The sequence below is a fragment of the Neolamprologus multifasciatus genome, chromosome 15 (assembly GCF_963576455.1).
Source record: "Neolamprologus multifasciatus chromosome 15, fNeoMul1.2, whole genome shotgun sequence".
Lineage (NCBI taxonomy): Eukaryota > Metazoa > Chordata > Actinopteri > Cichliformes > Cichlidae > Neolamprologus > Neolamprologus multifasciatus.
The window spans coordinates 4,787,937-4,801,506 of NC_140453.1; the positions used below are offsets into that span (position 1 = coordinate 4,787,937).

The window sequence follows — 13,570 nt, forward strand, 5'->3', positions numbered from 1 at the left end:
CACACCCCTTATTTTGGCAGAGAAAGAGTGAAAATCTCATTATGGGCGTTTTGTAGCTCTCGCTCTCAAACGCACTTGGCTTCAACCTTGCACAAGTGGAGTTTGAGATAGTGAGAGAGGGAGGAGGGGGAGAGGTTTTGTCGGTGTTTCCCTCCAGACATCCATCATTTCAACCCCAACCTGCAGTCGCTTTACCACAGACATGGATACCACAGCACTGCGGGAATAACTGACACTGCATGCCGCGATCATTTTTAACTTAAGAGACTTTTTTTTCCTTTTCAAAAAAAAAAAAAAAAAAAAAAAAAGGGATCTTCGTGACGTTAACAACGCGCAGAGGCTGTCGCTGGGTTAAAGCCCGTCAACCTTGAAAGGAGAGGTCGGTTTGGATAGCCAGAACTCCTCGGTGCCGGGCAGCTTTTGCGGCGCAAACCGGATCTCACGCCCAACCTGGAGACTTTTTTTTTCTTTCCTGCAGCATTCACGATGATTTGAGCGTGACTTCTTGGCGCTGGGAAGAGGCAATCCTCCTCTCTTTCTCTCTCCCCACCCCCATTTCTCTCTCTCTCTTTTTGTCATTTTCTCTCTCCCTCCCCTCACTGCCTTCCTTTCTCTCTTTTCTTTTCGCGGGTTCAGCACCGGCTGCCCAGTCACTTAGCCCCCGCTCTTTTTCCTGCTCCGGGGAAGCTGGTAGCGATGGGACGTCTCGGTTTCAGCACCACGGAGAGCGCCCGACTTTTGCTGTTCACTGTGTTTGGTAAGAAAGTGTGTGTGAAGCTGTCGTGACTCCTTACTGCAGTGTGTGTAAGTGTATGGGCGTGCACGTGCACTGCTTGTGTCTGGCCACTACTGGCTCCGTGTGCGCGCGTGTTCTTACATTTCCATGAGTTGGCGTATTTCACCCATTATTTATCTCCTCATTTGGGTGGGGAAAAAAAGAGCTTCAAATGTAACCGGAGTTGTAGTTTTGTCACTTCCTGAGGATGTTCTTACTGCAGTCCGTGATGTGCTGTTGCTCCCCTGATACTGCAGACTTCACTCTCGGTTTTTTAACCCGTTTTTGACTTTGTCACCAGAAACCGAGGTGATCTAAAAGATGCGTAAGATGAGTTTCAGCTTAAACTCCAGTCGTTTACGACGCAGATTCTGCTGATTCTGCATGTTTTCAGGGGTGGCCCAAATGTGTGCGTGAGTGTGTCTGCGAGCCATTTGTCACCAGGCTCACCTCCTCTGTTCTTGTCGTCAGGTGTGCTGGCGCTGTCCGTGGTGCTGGCTGAGCAGGAAGGTGAAAACCTGTCCGGTCTCTCCAACAACCCAGACAAAGCCATCTTCGCGGTTCGAGAGAACGGCACGACATGTCTCATGGTGGAGTTCGCTGTAAAATTCCTCGTGCCATATGACGTGCTTGCACTCAACGGGATAGACGTAAGGAATCCCCACTGAATTTTAATACAACGCATGCTTCAGGAATGAGAGAAACCCGCTTAAAATTAAACGTTTTGGTTTGTGCGTAAAACGGATCGAAACATCGGAAACGGGATTTTTAAGATGTAAAATATTTACATTGTATTTAATGTGATTTCTTTAAACTCCTGTTAAGAAGAAAGAGTTACTTTAAATAAATTTAGGCCTACAATAAATTTAAAATATGCGTTTGTGACCCACGGCTGTGCGCAAAATGCTGACCTCTCTTACGAGTCCAGTTATAAAGAACGGATAACAGCAAACTTTTCGAAACATTTAAAAGAGATTAAAATGAATTAAAAAAAAAATTCAGAATCATGCAGTTGTATTATATACCACTACAGTGCAATCTGGCGCACAGATAATGCTTTCTTTCATTGGAAACTCAGTCCGCTGTTTGCCACCTTGACGCTTGCTGAATGTTTTTGCAGCTGATCACCGAGCAGGCGTCGTTCACTCTCCCCCGTAGCGCAGAAATCGAGGGGAAATGTGGCAGCACCGAGTCAGAGATCCACATAACCTGGAAGAACAACGCCTACATCCTCCGCATCTACTTTTCCAAGGCGAGTAAACGAAAATAATGTATCTACACTACATGAAATGTAACCAAAATATCCCCATAAGTCTTAAGAAAATGCGTGCATTCACAAATTGGCTGCCAATTACATTATTTTGACACGCGGAAACAGCGCGTATAGCCTGTGTAAAATGAGTGCAAATCCCGTGATTTAAATCTAATTAAATCTACTGGTTCTGGCTTAAAAGAAACGTTCCCAGTAAATTTACAGAATGTATCAGAATTTGGTAATTTCCCAAAGATTTCAACACAAAAGTCTTTTAAAAAATCGAGTAACTCAGTTTTTCGCGAGCGCAGGCCAAATCACCTTCCCCGTCGTTTGACGCATGTGTGCGTGAGTGTTTATGTCTCCCCGTGTGTTGCAGGAATTCCGTGACAAGGGCATCGAGGTGTGGAAGATTAGCAAGGTTCAGTTCGTCTACGACACCTCGGAGACATCGCATTTCATCAACGCATACAACCGTGAGTCTCAGACTCAGCAATTTCCATCGCGCAACTTCCCCTCATTCATTTCCCAGCAGCATTAAGCTGGAATTAGAGGCTGATTCGTGGAGGAATGTAGGAGTTTCGCCCACCAACATCAATTAAGAGTTTTAGCAAAATTAATTTAGATTTTTAATTATTTTTTATTTTATTCACCCTGTGACTTTTAGCTGAGATTACACATTTTTATTTTTGAAACAACTGAGTGAGAAAAAAAACGGATGAATAAATCGGACCTCTTCCAAAAAACAATTACTCCCCAATAGACTTTGTTCGTTACTCATTACATTTTATTTTGGAGAATTTCAACAGGAGCCACCTATATTATACTTTGAATGTTTCAAGTTATTAACTTGGACATCCTTTCTACATTAAACCAGAGGTCAGTTACATACACAAGCACCTTAGAGTTGGTTGCATCATAATGTCCTCCTTCACATTCCACTCACAACCCGCCCCCCCCCTTTTCATTTCTCTCCAGCTGGGAAGCACACAGCCAGCACCCACCGGCTGTCAGCCCTGGTGACCCCTGCCGGGCGCTCCTATGTGTGCACGGCACAGCAGACCCTCACTCTTATCTCAAGTGACCACCAGAAGGGCATCACCGTTTCCATGTATGACATCCAGATCCAGCCCTTTGACATCGCGTCTGACTTCATGTTCAGTGAACGTAAGAGCACAACAGAAGACCCCTTTGACGAAAAGCTGCCCGATTGCTGCCACACACACTGTCATGTTTTTCTGGTCACACATTTCGTGGAACAACAGAGATGATGATGATGATAATGAGAAATCCTGGGGGTTCAGAGTGCTACAGCTGTACGTCTCTCTTGCTGACTCGCAAACAGAGCTCTCTGGGGGGTGTTATTGCTGCAGTATGAGGGCTGCAGAGAAGACGCCAGGGTGAAAAAGAGGAGGTGGGGACACAAGAGATGCAGAGAGGGGGAGAGAGAGAAAAAAGGGGGTGGAGGCGGGGGTCATTAGGAGTTTATGAGTGCAGTCATATCCTTGCCCTGAATGCAGCTTTTATAGACGTACTCACCTCTCTGTCCAATCACCTTGTAAGAATCATTTGTCCCTTAGCTGCTGTAAACTAGGCTGTGCAATGCTTCACTGCCTTTCTCCTAGTGTGTATAACTGCTGTCCACAGGGTGAAGCACCTTCAACTTTAAGCCCCATATACATACTGTACATCCAATGATGGCTTAGGTGTCCTATCCCACTCCCACAAACACCAGTGTATGAAACTATAAAATGCACAAAAGAGAAAAAAAAAGTCTAACTAAAAGAGATATGACTTATTGTTGTGATGCTCACAACAATTGTGCAAAAAAAGAATAACAACAACAAAAAACAAAACGGTTAATTTTGTTGAAATATTAGAATTCTACCTTGCGTTGCACATAAGTAGAACAAACCTGATGAACACAGCCAGGCATTGAACCAGCGACCTTCCAATAAATAGATGGCCCGCTCTACCTTCTGAGCTACAGCCACCCCGAGAAAAAATCCAGAGAACAGAGATGCTTGACTAAACCTGTGAGATGCCACGTGTGTCTCCTTCATGTCAACAACTAGATGTTTTAAGAACATCCAAAGTTATGTAAGTGACAACAGAAAATCAAACAACTCTGAGTCACCTCTAAGCAAAAATGCTAATATGTTGACTGGTTCTAAAGTCTCAGTCTTTTCTGGTAATTTAATCTTTCCAGACAATAAACTCAGTTCATCAAGAAAACAATCATCTGATTAGACTGGATTCAATTTATTGTCATTGAAAAGTATATAACTCACACAACTAAATGAAGTTCAGCCTTAAATCTGAATAGAATAAAAGAATACCCTGATATTATGTATAACAATATAGTTCAGGTATAAAAAAAATATCATCCAGCATGCAATACAAATAAGTTCTGAAATAATCTACACACCATCTTTGCCCTTTGTAAGTCACGTTCGATCACCTTCTCATACTGACTGTGTATCATTCTACTTTCTGCAGCCTACAAATGCATCACAGACCAGCGGGAGCGCCTGGAGGAGACCCTCCCCCTTATCTTGGGCCTCATTCTGGGCCTAATAATCGTCATCATACTCACAATCTACCACTTTCACCTCAAGCTGACAGCAGCTCAGCCCCAGCTCCCCAGAGATCGCTCCATGTACAAGAACATGTAGTGAACCGGCACAGCAGCGGCTCCCCTCGGCTCTCTCCGAAGCTAACCTGATGACAGACTTTGTCTCCTTGTTGTTCCAGGCCTCTAATACCACAGAGAATCGTGACCCCCGCACTGGGTTGAATCCTCGATTGATAAATGTGTAGCATGTACTGCCCACAAGAACTTTTGAAAAGCTGAAACATAAATTAATGGGACAGTTTGGGGAGGGGGGAGCTGTCATGGATTTAGTTGGGAGTGTAAACCCACCAAAAAAACAATAATTTCACCGGCTACTGAATTAAATCTTGGTCTAGAGTCTGCTTAGAGTTTTAATTAAAATAAGAAAAAAAAGTAAAGCTTTTATGAAAATAACAAATTTTATTCAGACCTCTCTAAGTTATAGTATGTTTGTTTTTTAAATTCATCGCATCACTGGATCATAGTTGGTCACTTCTGCCTAATCTTATTCAACTTGTCTTTGAAAGAAATGTCTGAAACTTCTGCTTCTGCTGTCTTTCCACCTTCTTCTCTCTTTCTCTTTCCAGAATGGCTGATAAATTATTTCCGTTCTCTCCTGTTGGTTCTGTATAAGCTTACCTTCATATATTTTTTTTAGCCAATCCTCTTATTATTACATTTTGAATGCAACCATAGTGTTGACAGTCTTGTAGTGTGCAGTACAGTGGCATTCAAAGTTTTTGCTTTGACTTCAGCAAATCTGATCTCCGCACCGACGTACAGAACATATCAAGAGGCAGAAAGAAATGCATCCATCTGACACAAACTATGTACTAAACAGCTTGGAATTTCACTGAATGATGAGATGTGTGTTTATGAAAATGAGGTTACTAAAGGGAAAAAAAAAACTATAAATATATGTAAATTATTTTCAGAATCAAATTCTATGCATAAACTTCTGCTGATGCAATCCTGTGCCGTACTCTTCTGTTTCGTTCTAAATAAATTGCTGGACTCACGTCTACTCCTTTGTCAAACTACTTCCACTATTATCTACTACAGTGTTAAAAGCACAAAGTCTCATTCTTTCAGCTCTAATGAAAAAATAAATCACTATTTTATTTCCTATCTTTTGGTGAATAAGACAAATAAAGGATGAATGAAATAAGGTGACTGAGAAAAATTGACTGATGCACCCGTCTGAGGAGACGCTGCTGGGATGAGGTATTGATTTTGACACTGGGCCTTGTTTAATTGAAAATAAATAGGACATTTGTGTCTTCTACACCGATTTGTTTCAGCAGCATGGATGTTATACATCATCCTGAGTTGTAACTCATCAAAGTAGATGTCCTCTCAATCAGACTAACCACTGGAAACTTAAATCCTCAAATTTATTAAAAGTATAAAGCTGTGTGTCAGCTTAATTTCACTCAAAAATGTTATTAATTTAAAAATTTGCGAGCTCCTTTGACATTTGAAATGTATCGTTTTAACTTACTGAACTTTCAAAGTCAATTTTCACACCACAAACACACACACGTGTGTGTGTGTGTGTGTGTGTATATATATATATATATATATATATATATATATATATATATATATAAAATGCCAAAGTACAGTTATTGTTGCTATCTGTGAATTTATAAATTGTTGGTTTTACAAAAATGAAGAAAAAAAACAGTAAAGTATATTAACATTTTTGATGGAGATGCCATTGTTTGAATGGTATACTGGAATCCAGTGTGCCAGCTCAAATTTGGGTATAAAATATGAATTTTGTTTGTTATTTGCCTAATAAATAATAATAAAAAAAAAGAAAGAAAAGTTTTTGATTAGGAAAATATGTTGTTGTTTTCTTTGTTTTTATGATAGGTTGTCAAATAATTTTGTTAAGCACTGTAGATTTAATTGATAATCAAAGTGATCTTGAGCAATAGCAGGAAGATCTTTCAAAGGTTTTCTTTGGGTTTTGCTGCTTTTTTAATCCCATTCAGTCCAGTCCTTGTACCTGACTGCTACTGGCAATAGCTTCATTTTCATTCAGTGCAGTAAAAGCATACCTGAATAAAAAAAAACACACACAGTGGAACAATATCAGTCATGGACTGGCCTCTCTAGAGAACTGCACCCTGACATTACTGAAGCAGTGTGGGGTCATCCTGAGAGAACAGAACAAAAGAAACCTGGAGAACTATTGTTAAAGACTGCTGAAAGACAGCAAAAGAAAGCTCATTTATATTTTCATTTCAATATTTCTAATTTTTCAAGGAAAATATAAAGAAGCCAGGTGTAGCTCAAGACATCTGTTACATTGTTTTACTTATCTTCATGTTAGAATAACTTACTCATTAGAAAAAAGTAAGTTGACACATATTGTAACAAATAGCAATCGAAGCATATACTTTTAATAAAAAAAATTATAGATGTTTGGATGTATTTATCTATGCATTTATTAAAACATTAACTATAAATCCCCCGTAGGCCTACAAAGAGGTGCCATGATTGTGCGGCTACGTTAAGTGTTAGCATTAGCAACCTGAGCTTAACGTACTGTACAAAAGAGCATCACATAGACAGAGAATTTACCCTGTTTAACCTCGAATAAGCTTTTTAAATTCAACCACTACATGACGGGTAACACAAAGCAGGATATCTGTGCTTGTTAACACAGATAGGGATGCCCTACTTTGACATACATATTTTCAATTAGCTTTCACGCTTCTAAAAAGTTAGCATCCGGCCTTCATTCTGCTACAAAGCTACATGCTAACAACAACTGAGGAAAACTCACCTGTTGCTGAGCTTCACGAACTCTCAAAAACTGCAGCCACGATCTTCCGCCTGTCTTCTTTTATTCTGGAGGAAATTCCAAGTTTTCCAGTTGGACTTTTACTGTCGAAGGTCGGCAAGCTGCCATTTTCTTCAGTTTTCATTAGCTACAGACAAGTCTCACGCGTGAAAAAGGCCTAAAAAAAATCCTTGATTTGGGCATATCCCTTTAGTTTTACTTGTTCGGGCGTCATAAGGAGATGTCATCATAGCTGTTAAAAAAGGTTTAGTTCATATCCAGCCCAGTGAGCAACACCAGGTAACCTGCATGCACTACACCTGAGGCCGTGACCTTATTAGCCTACAACAACACTGAATGCAGGGAGGACAGTACATTACAGAAACCAGTGCAAAATCTGCCTCTCCTTTATGAGCTTTAGATAGATACATGTACATTATTGTTTTCAGAATATTATTTAAAAAATTCTAAGTAATGAATCAAAAGATTTTAAATCTTCTAATAATATATATATATTTTTTAAAAACAGCAAAACATAAAACAAAAATATCCCAATAAGAGCTGCATGTGTGTGTGTCACTCCTTGAGACCCTACAGCAGCAGGAACTAGCCCAAAGGTGGTCTAACAACTTTGGCAGGCCTGTTATGGTATATAAACACATTTAGATAATCTGTTTTTTATTGCTTCATTACAAATCATTCCATTTAAAGACACAAACTATTTCAAATACCTCCCAAAGGTTGTTTAGAAAACTAACAAACAAACGCACACTCACACATAAAAGTTTGAAGGTGCAAATTCATAATTAGGAGTTATGTGTACTTGTTGTGTTTGGAACAGATGAGTGTTTTCCACTAACTCAAACATTGACTCTACAAGGTGGTGTCATCCTCACTGATACTCTCAGTGGCCCCAGTAGCTGTGTTTTTATTTACTAGACCACTGTCGATCTTCCTGTGAGAAAGAAGCTCCATTCTCTGTCCGAGCTAAATCAATATCCCATTATGGTGTTTCAGAGGGAAATGGCTTAGAGGGAAGAAGGAGAAATAACCTAATATATTATGGCAACACCGATCCATGAATGTGTCTTTTTTTGCTTCTGTGTTCGGAGGTGAAATACAGGTGAAATTGTTGGAAATGAGAACCCAAAAACAACAAAGAGAAAATAAACTGTTGATGATTGAAAAGACCTCTTTAGGATATTCTGACAGTGTGCTGTTACAAAAACAAAAGAAGAAGAGACGACTGCATAATAAGGTGATGAAGGAAAAATCCATGCAACACATCTTGATGTTTTTATGGGTGTTTTTTTTGTTTTTTTTAATTGAAACCAGCTTCACTGATAACAAACATGCAATATCACTATACAAGCCAACACCACAGATAAGTGTTTACTCATTCAAATCTTGACTCACTGTCAAGGCTTAGCCAGCAGCGCACGCACAAACACACACACGCACACACATACACTTTCAGATGCTGTAGAGATAAACACCTCTCCACCTCTTTTGCTCTTTGACATACGCAGACGCACAAGCTCACGTACACACGGTCATATTTACATATCACAGTGAATGATGGGTAAAAACAGGGAGGGGGATAACACTGTTCTCCTGGTCCAAACTAGAGATGAGAATGGCAGCAAAGCTCCGGTGATAGCGAGTGTGTGTGTCTGACTGACTGAGGTGGGATAAGGAGTGAGATGATGACAGCGAGGATGTGAGCAGAAAACCTTTTATCAACTCTGTGCGGTAGGGAGGCGTCTTGGACAGGCGCCTCTTTGGCATTAAGAAAGAAACACAGTGAGACTGCTAATATATATAAAAAAAAACAAGTCTGCGTGAAGTTAGTTTTTTTTTCTTTCCTTTCTCAAATCCACTCAGTCTGTGCTACATTTAAATGCATGATGTCGTTACAGTATCATAAATACAGGGCGCCATGGATTCATAAATACAGCAGGTCTGGGGTATTGCTTGGATGATAAACCGACTGTCTGCCAAATGCGCTCTTAGAAATCGAAGTCAAAACCTAACAAAAAAAGAACAAAAAAGCAAAAAGCAAACAAAAAAAGGCCACACTACCAAAAAAATATACCTTCAGTTCCAATAAATAAATAAATATTTGAAAATGTCATACAAAATTCTGACATTACCCTTTTTTCCCAACATTTAATGGAAGTTCTGTCTACAAATGTAAGATAATAAATATATTTAGTATTTTTTTAGTAACAGGTTTTAGGTGGGTTTATTTGGGATATCTCTTATATCTTTAAGCAAAAATCGGATTATAAACAGTAGGAAAGATCTCTGCAGAAACTCTATTTAATACCGCTCATATCACAATGGTTACGACACGATAAAATACTGCAAGTTATCAAAACTGTACAGAAAAACTTACAGGTTTCTCTAAAATACATTTTCACTGTTAGTGTGTGACAAGAGATGCGAGAGAGCTCGTCTCTGAGCAGCAGCCTGCGCTCCTTATGATGAACCGACGACGCGGTAAACAGTCGTGACCAGTCAAAAACCCGCTCTCTCTTCACACTGATTGTTCTGCCCTCTGCTGCTCGGGTCTGGAGCAGCACGCTGGTCGCTTTGGGTCCTTCCATGTTGCCACACCCCCTCTGAGAAGCTCTGGATGGCTACAACAAGTCTACATGGCGCTGAAGACTTACAGTCTGGGAAGAAAGAAGACTGCAGCAGGGCGAGGCAGTCTGCGTAGTTTACTGGATGTCTAGAGTTTCCTCTGGCACATTACGCTCTTCTACTCCAGTTCATGGTTTCAATAGTTTTTTTCTTCTTTACTTTGTCTTGTGTTTTTTAATTTTTTTTATTAATGTATGTCTTAGATATTCCTCTAGCTAATCTACTTCACGGTTACAGGTGTGAAAGTTGGTGGAACACCACCAAGCAGTGGGGTGTTTTGGCTGGGTGAGGGCAGTGCCACCCTGGTAGTGTGTTTATGTGAATGTTTTTAGTGGAGGAGAGGGCTGGGGTTTGAGTCAGCAGGTCAGCGATGGCGGTAGTGTCTCATGAGGGGAACGATACAGGAAGGGGGTCCCGAGAGCTTTAGGAAGGGGTGCTGGAGGAGCTCCTGCGCTGTGGCTCTCTGGGACGGTTCCCTCACCAGCATCAGGTCCAGGAAGGAGCGTAACACGGTTGACACCTGGAGATGTGAGCAAATGTTTGAATTCATCTGCTTAGCTAGGTTTGAGTATAACATAGCCAAAAAACAGCAGTAAAATTAACACACACACACTTTTAGTGACAACACAGATGTCGATCTCTTCATCAACTTTGGGAACATTTAGGTCAGTCACACATGACTTTAGACCAGTCAGCAACCACCGGCAACCTCCAATTGCTAGTTATTAAATGTGTCTTCCCTGATTGGTTGTCGTGTTTTTGCCAGACGTTGCTGTCTGTCACAAAGAGGCTGTGACACAAAAAAAACAACCTTGTATTTGTTGGTATTCCTGTGGTCACCTGTTTTTTTTGTGTTCGTGGGAACAAACTAATATGATTTGGTTTTTTTGTATTAGGGAACATGAACGTTTTAGTAATGTATTTCAATAGGAAACATAGTGTCAGAAGCATGTACGTTTTGTAGAAAACAGCGAGGCATCACCATGGAAACCAAGATATTTTGGTAGCTTCCTGAGCTTCTTTTTGTTTTTAAAAGGTGCTAGATGAATTACATGCATGAATATTATACAAATGAAGTGTAAAAAGAATTGACACGTATGACTCAAACTTGGGTCCCTCCCTTGTTCACGACCTTCCAAATGCAGATTATTGAGTTTTTTAATTGGTACATGTGAGTGTCGACTGATATAAAACCGTCTTTAAGGACATTTCGAGGGACAAACAGCAACACGAGTCATTAGATTAAAGCCTGCAACGCACTGCCACGAGAACAGGTTGTACCACTGCAATCAACACCTTTCAAAAAGGGAAACTTTTATTTTAAAGCGAACGCATTTCCAGTTTCGACTGCACTTCTCCAAGTTTCGTCACCACTTGGTGAGGAGCGCTTGCCATGCAAAGCACAAGCAACCACAGCAACCTGCTTGAAACCAAAGCAATGCCAAGGAGGTTTTTGGTGCACTACATCTTTGGGGCTAATTTCACACTAGCAATTGCCAACAATTTCCAGCAACCGCTCACCAAATTCTGTCCCCATTAGAATGAATTGTAATGGCTTTGGTGTTCACTTTACTTTGAATTAGCACTACGATCTACCCAAAATCTTAACAGTTCAGTACTTTGGTTTATGATTAAAACTACTGAAATTCCCATTTTGCTCAGATATGACAACTGCCATATTTCTGGTGTATCCATTATTACATACTCATACATAGACACAGACCAGTCTTAGGTTATGTAATGAGTAATGATACTCACGATAAATGCAATCTGGGTTAGAAAAAACACATTAACATGAACTGAAAATTTGGTCTGTTGCTTACAGCTGTTTGTAGAAGTCTTTCCTCTTAATTTAATTAAATACCTGTAGCTTCATATGAATATTTACAGGATCCACGTGTCTCAAAAATAAAAGAGTTGTAGTACTTTCGTAATATAAGTTCATAAATGTTACTAGGGCTGCCACAAACGATTATTTTGATAGTCGACTAGTCACCGATTATTTTTGCGATTAGTCAACTAATCAGATCATCATCCATTGAACGTAAAACGTACAGCTTATTGCACCAGCAGCATCTGCTCTTATATAACTATCATTAGCTTACAGCTTTAAGTGTTTAAGGTCTGTGCTAACTAAAAATAAAGACAAGATGATAGTTTATTAAATTTTAATGAAATTTGCAGATTGTTTCGGTGAAGTTTAATAAACTCCTTGCTATCTAAAATATAACGGGACACCGGAGTATATTCTCGAGCATCTCACACTTCTGATAATCAGCTGTCTGCTTGACGTTTATTCAGCTGTGTAAAACTATAACTTTAATCTCAGCCAAACCGATTTACTCAGGAGCAAATAAAATACTAAAAAAGCCAAACAATAACATTTTATAAGTTATCTAAGTGACTTATATATGTCTAACCTGAGTAGCGAAAGACGGCGGTGGGCTTGAAAATGATTTGCCGGGAGTCTGGTGTTCTCACGGTTCTAGTGAGCCTTGCCCCCGGCTAGCTATCGAGCTAGTGGGTAACAGACATCTCCGAAAACGTCGGAGCACTTTTGAAAATATGTGATGTCTTGATAAACTGAGCAGATATTTGAGGTTTACACAGCTACATTCTCGCCTGAAAATATGTTAAACGTTTATTTTGTGACCCAGAAAGAATAATAAGAGTAATATTAAAACTAACTAGCTGCCGCCATTGTTGAAAACTGAGCAGGGCTGCGCTATGAATTCTGGGACAGAGCTTCTTCTTCTTCTTCGGGGTTTAACGGTAGCTGGCATCTTCTGTTTCAGTCCGTTATTACACTCTTAAATCCTACTACTTATTCCTGCGTCTTTTGGGATCTTATAAAGCTTCAAACGACGCGTCGACTATTAAATCAGTCGTCGACGATTTTGATAGTCGACGTAATCGTGACTAGTTGTGGCAGCCCTTGCACTTCTCTGCACCTGAGGTGTGACTGGTGAGCTGTCACACAGAGATGCGTTTGTACAGCTAAACAGTTGACAGCTCTAAGAACATTTTCTTCTGCTGTTAGCAAAAGTCTGATCCGTTTACTTATTGAGAACTCGCCTTCGACTTTTCTTACCTTATGGGACTCCTTTAGCCGTGGGGGCAGGTTGTCTCGTATCCTTCTCATGGCCTGCAGAGGGGGCTCATTGAAGTAAGGGGGCTCTCCGTCCACCATCTCAATCACCATAATGCCTAAAGACCAGATGTCCACCTGAACACGTGCAAAAACATTCAGTCTATTCAGCCAGGACAGTAAACATACATGCATAACATATACAGGGAAATGCTCCTGAACTCCTCAGTAGAATAATGGTATTTCTGTGCATGTGTCCTCACCTCAGTCCCGTAAGGTAATCTTGAGATGACCTCTGGTGCCATCCAGTAGGGTGTGCCCACGAGGGACTTCCTCTTGGGTACCTCTTTGGAAACTTGGGCACAAAAGCCAAAATCTGATAGCTTGATCTGTAAACACAC

General features: G+C 40.4%; 2 protein-coding genes and 1 long non-coding RNA gene across 7 annotated transcripts in view; 1 reads left to right on the top strand and 2 right to left on the bottom strand.

Moving 5' to 3' along the window:
- LOC146501351 (uncharacterized) overlaps positions 1-13,570 on the bottom strand; it is a 191,311-nt gene that overhangs the window by 105,629 nt on the left and 72,112 nt on the right. The window lies entirely within an intron of this gene.
- The window catches only part of pak5 (p21 protein (Cdc42/Rac)-activated kinase 5), an 85,506-nt gene continuing 72,227 nt past the window's right edge, over positions 292-13,570 (bottom strand). For 3 of the 5 annotated variants that reach the window (XM_085133676.1, XM_085133675.1, XM_085133677.1), the window contains 3 exons: positions 13,433-13,558; positions 13,173-13,307; positions 8,841-10,601 (listed from right to left, as the gene is read on the bottom strand). In XM_085133676.1, coding sequence (XP_084989802.1) covers positions 10,446-10,601; positions 13,173-13,307; positions 13,433-13,558 — 417 coding nt within the window. In that variant the 3' untranslated portion in view covers positions 8,841-10,445. Of the gene's footprint in view, positions 3,772-7,438; positions 10,602-13,172; positions 13,308-13,432; positions 13,559-13,570 lie in introns of those variants that run through there. The other 2 variants (XM_085133674.1, XM_085133673.1) reach the window with 2 other exon arrangements.
- On the top strand, positions 632-6,724 carry lamp5 (lysosome associated membrane protein 5). Its single transcript, XM_085133693.1, has 6 exons — positions 632-757; positions 1,247-1,425; positions 1,896-2,027; positions 2,407-2,503; positions 3,006-3,194; positions 4,527-6,724. The coding sequence occupies exons 1-6, from the start codon at positions 697-699 to the stop codon at positions 4,700-4,702; spliced, it is 834 nt and encodes a 277-aa protein (XP_084989819.1). The 5' UTR covers positions 632-696; the 3' UTR covers positions 4,703-6,724.

Bases quoted from the DNA above. Each gene is read 5' to 3' on its own strand.
- lamp5 (XM_085133693.1), top strand. From the start codon at position 697: ATGGGACGTCTCGGTTTCAGCACCACGGAGAGCGCCCGACTTTTGCTG. The intron at 1,426-1,895 runs GTAAGGAATCCC...ATGTTTTTGCAG, and splicing joins TTGCACTCAACGGGATAGAC to CTGATCACCGAGCAGGCGTC. The intron at 3,195-4,526 runs GTAAGAGCACAA...TACTTTCTGCAG, and splicing joins TGACTTCATGTTCAGTGAAC to CCTACAAATGCATCACAGAC.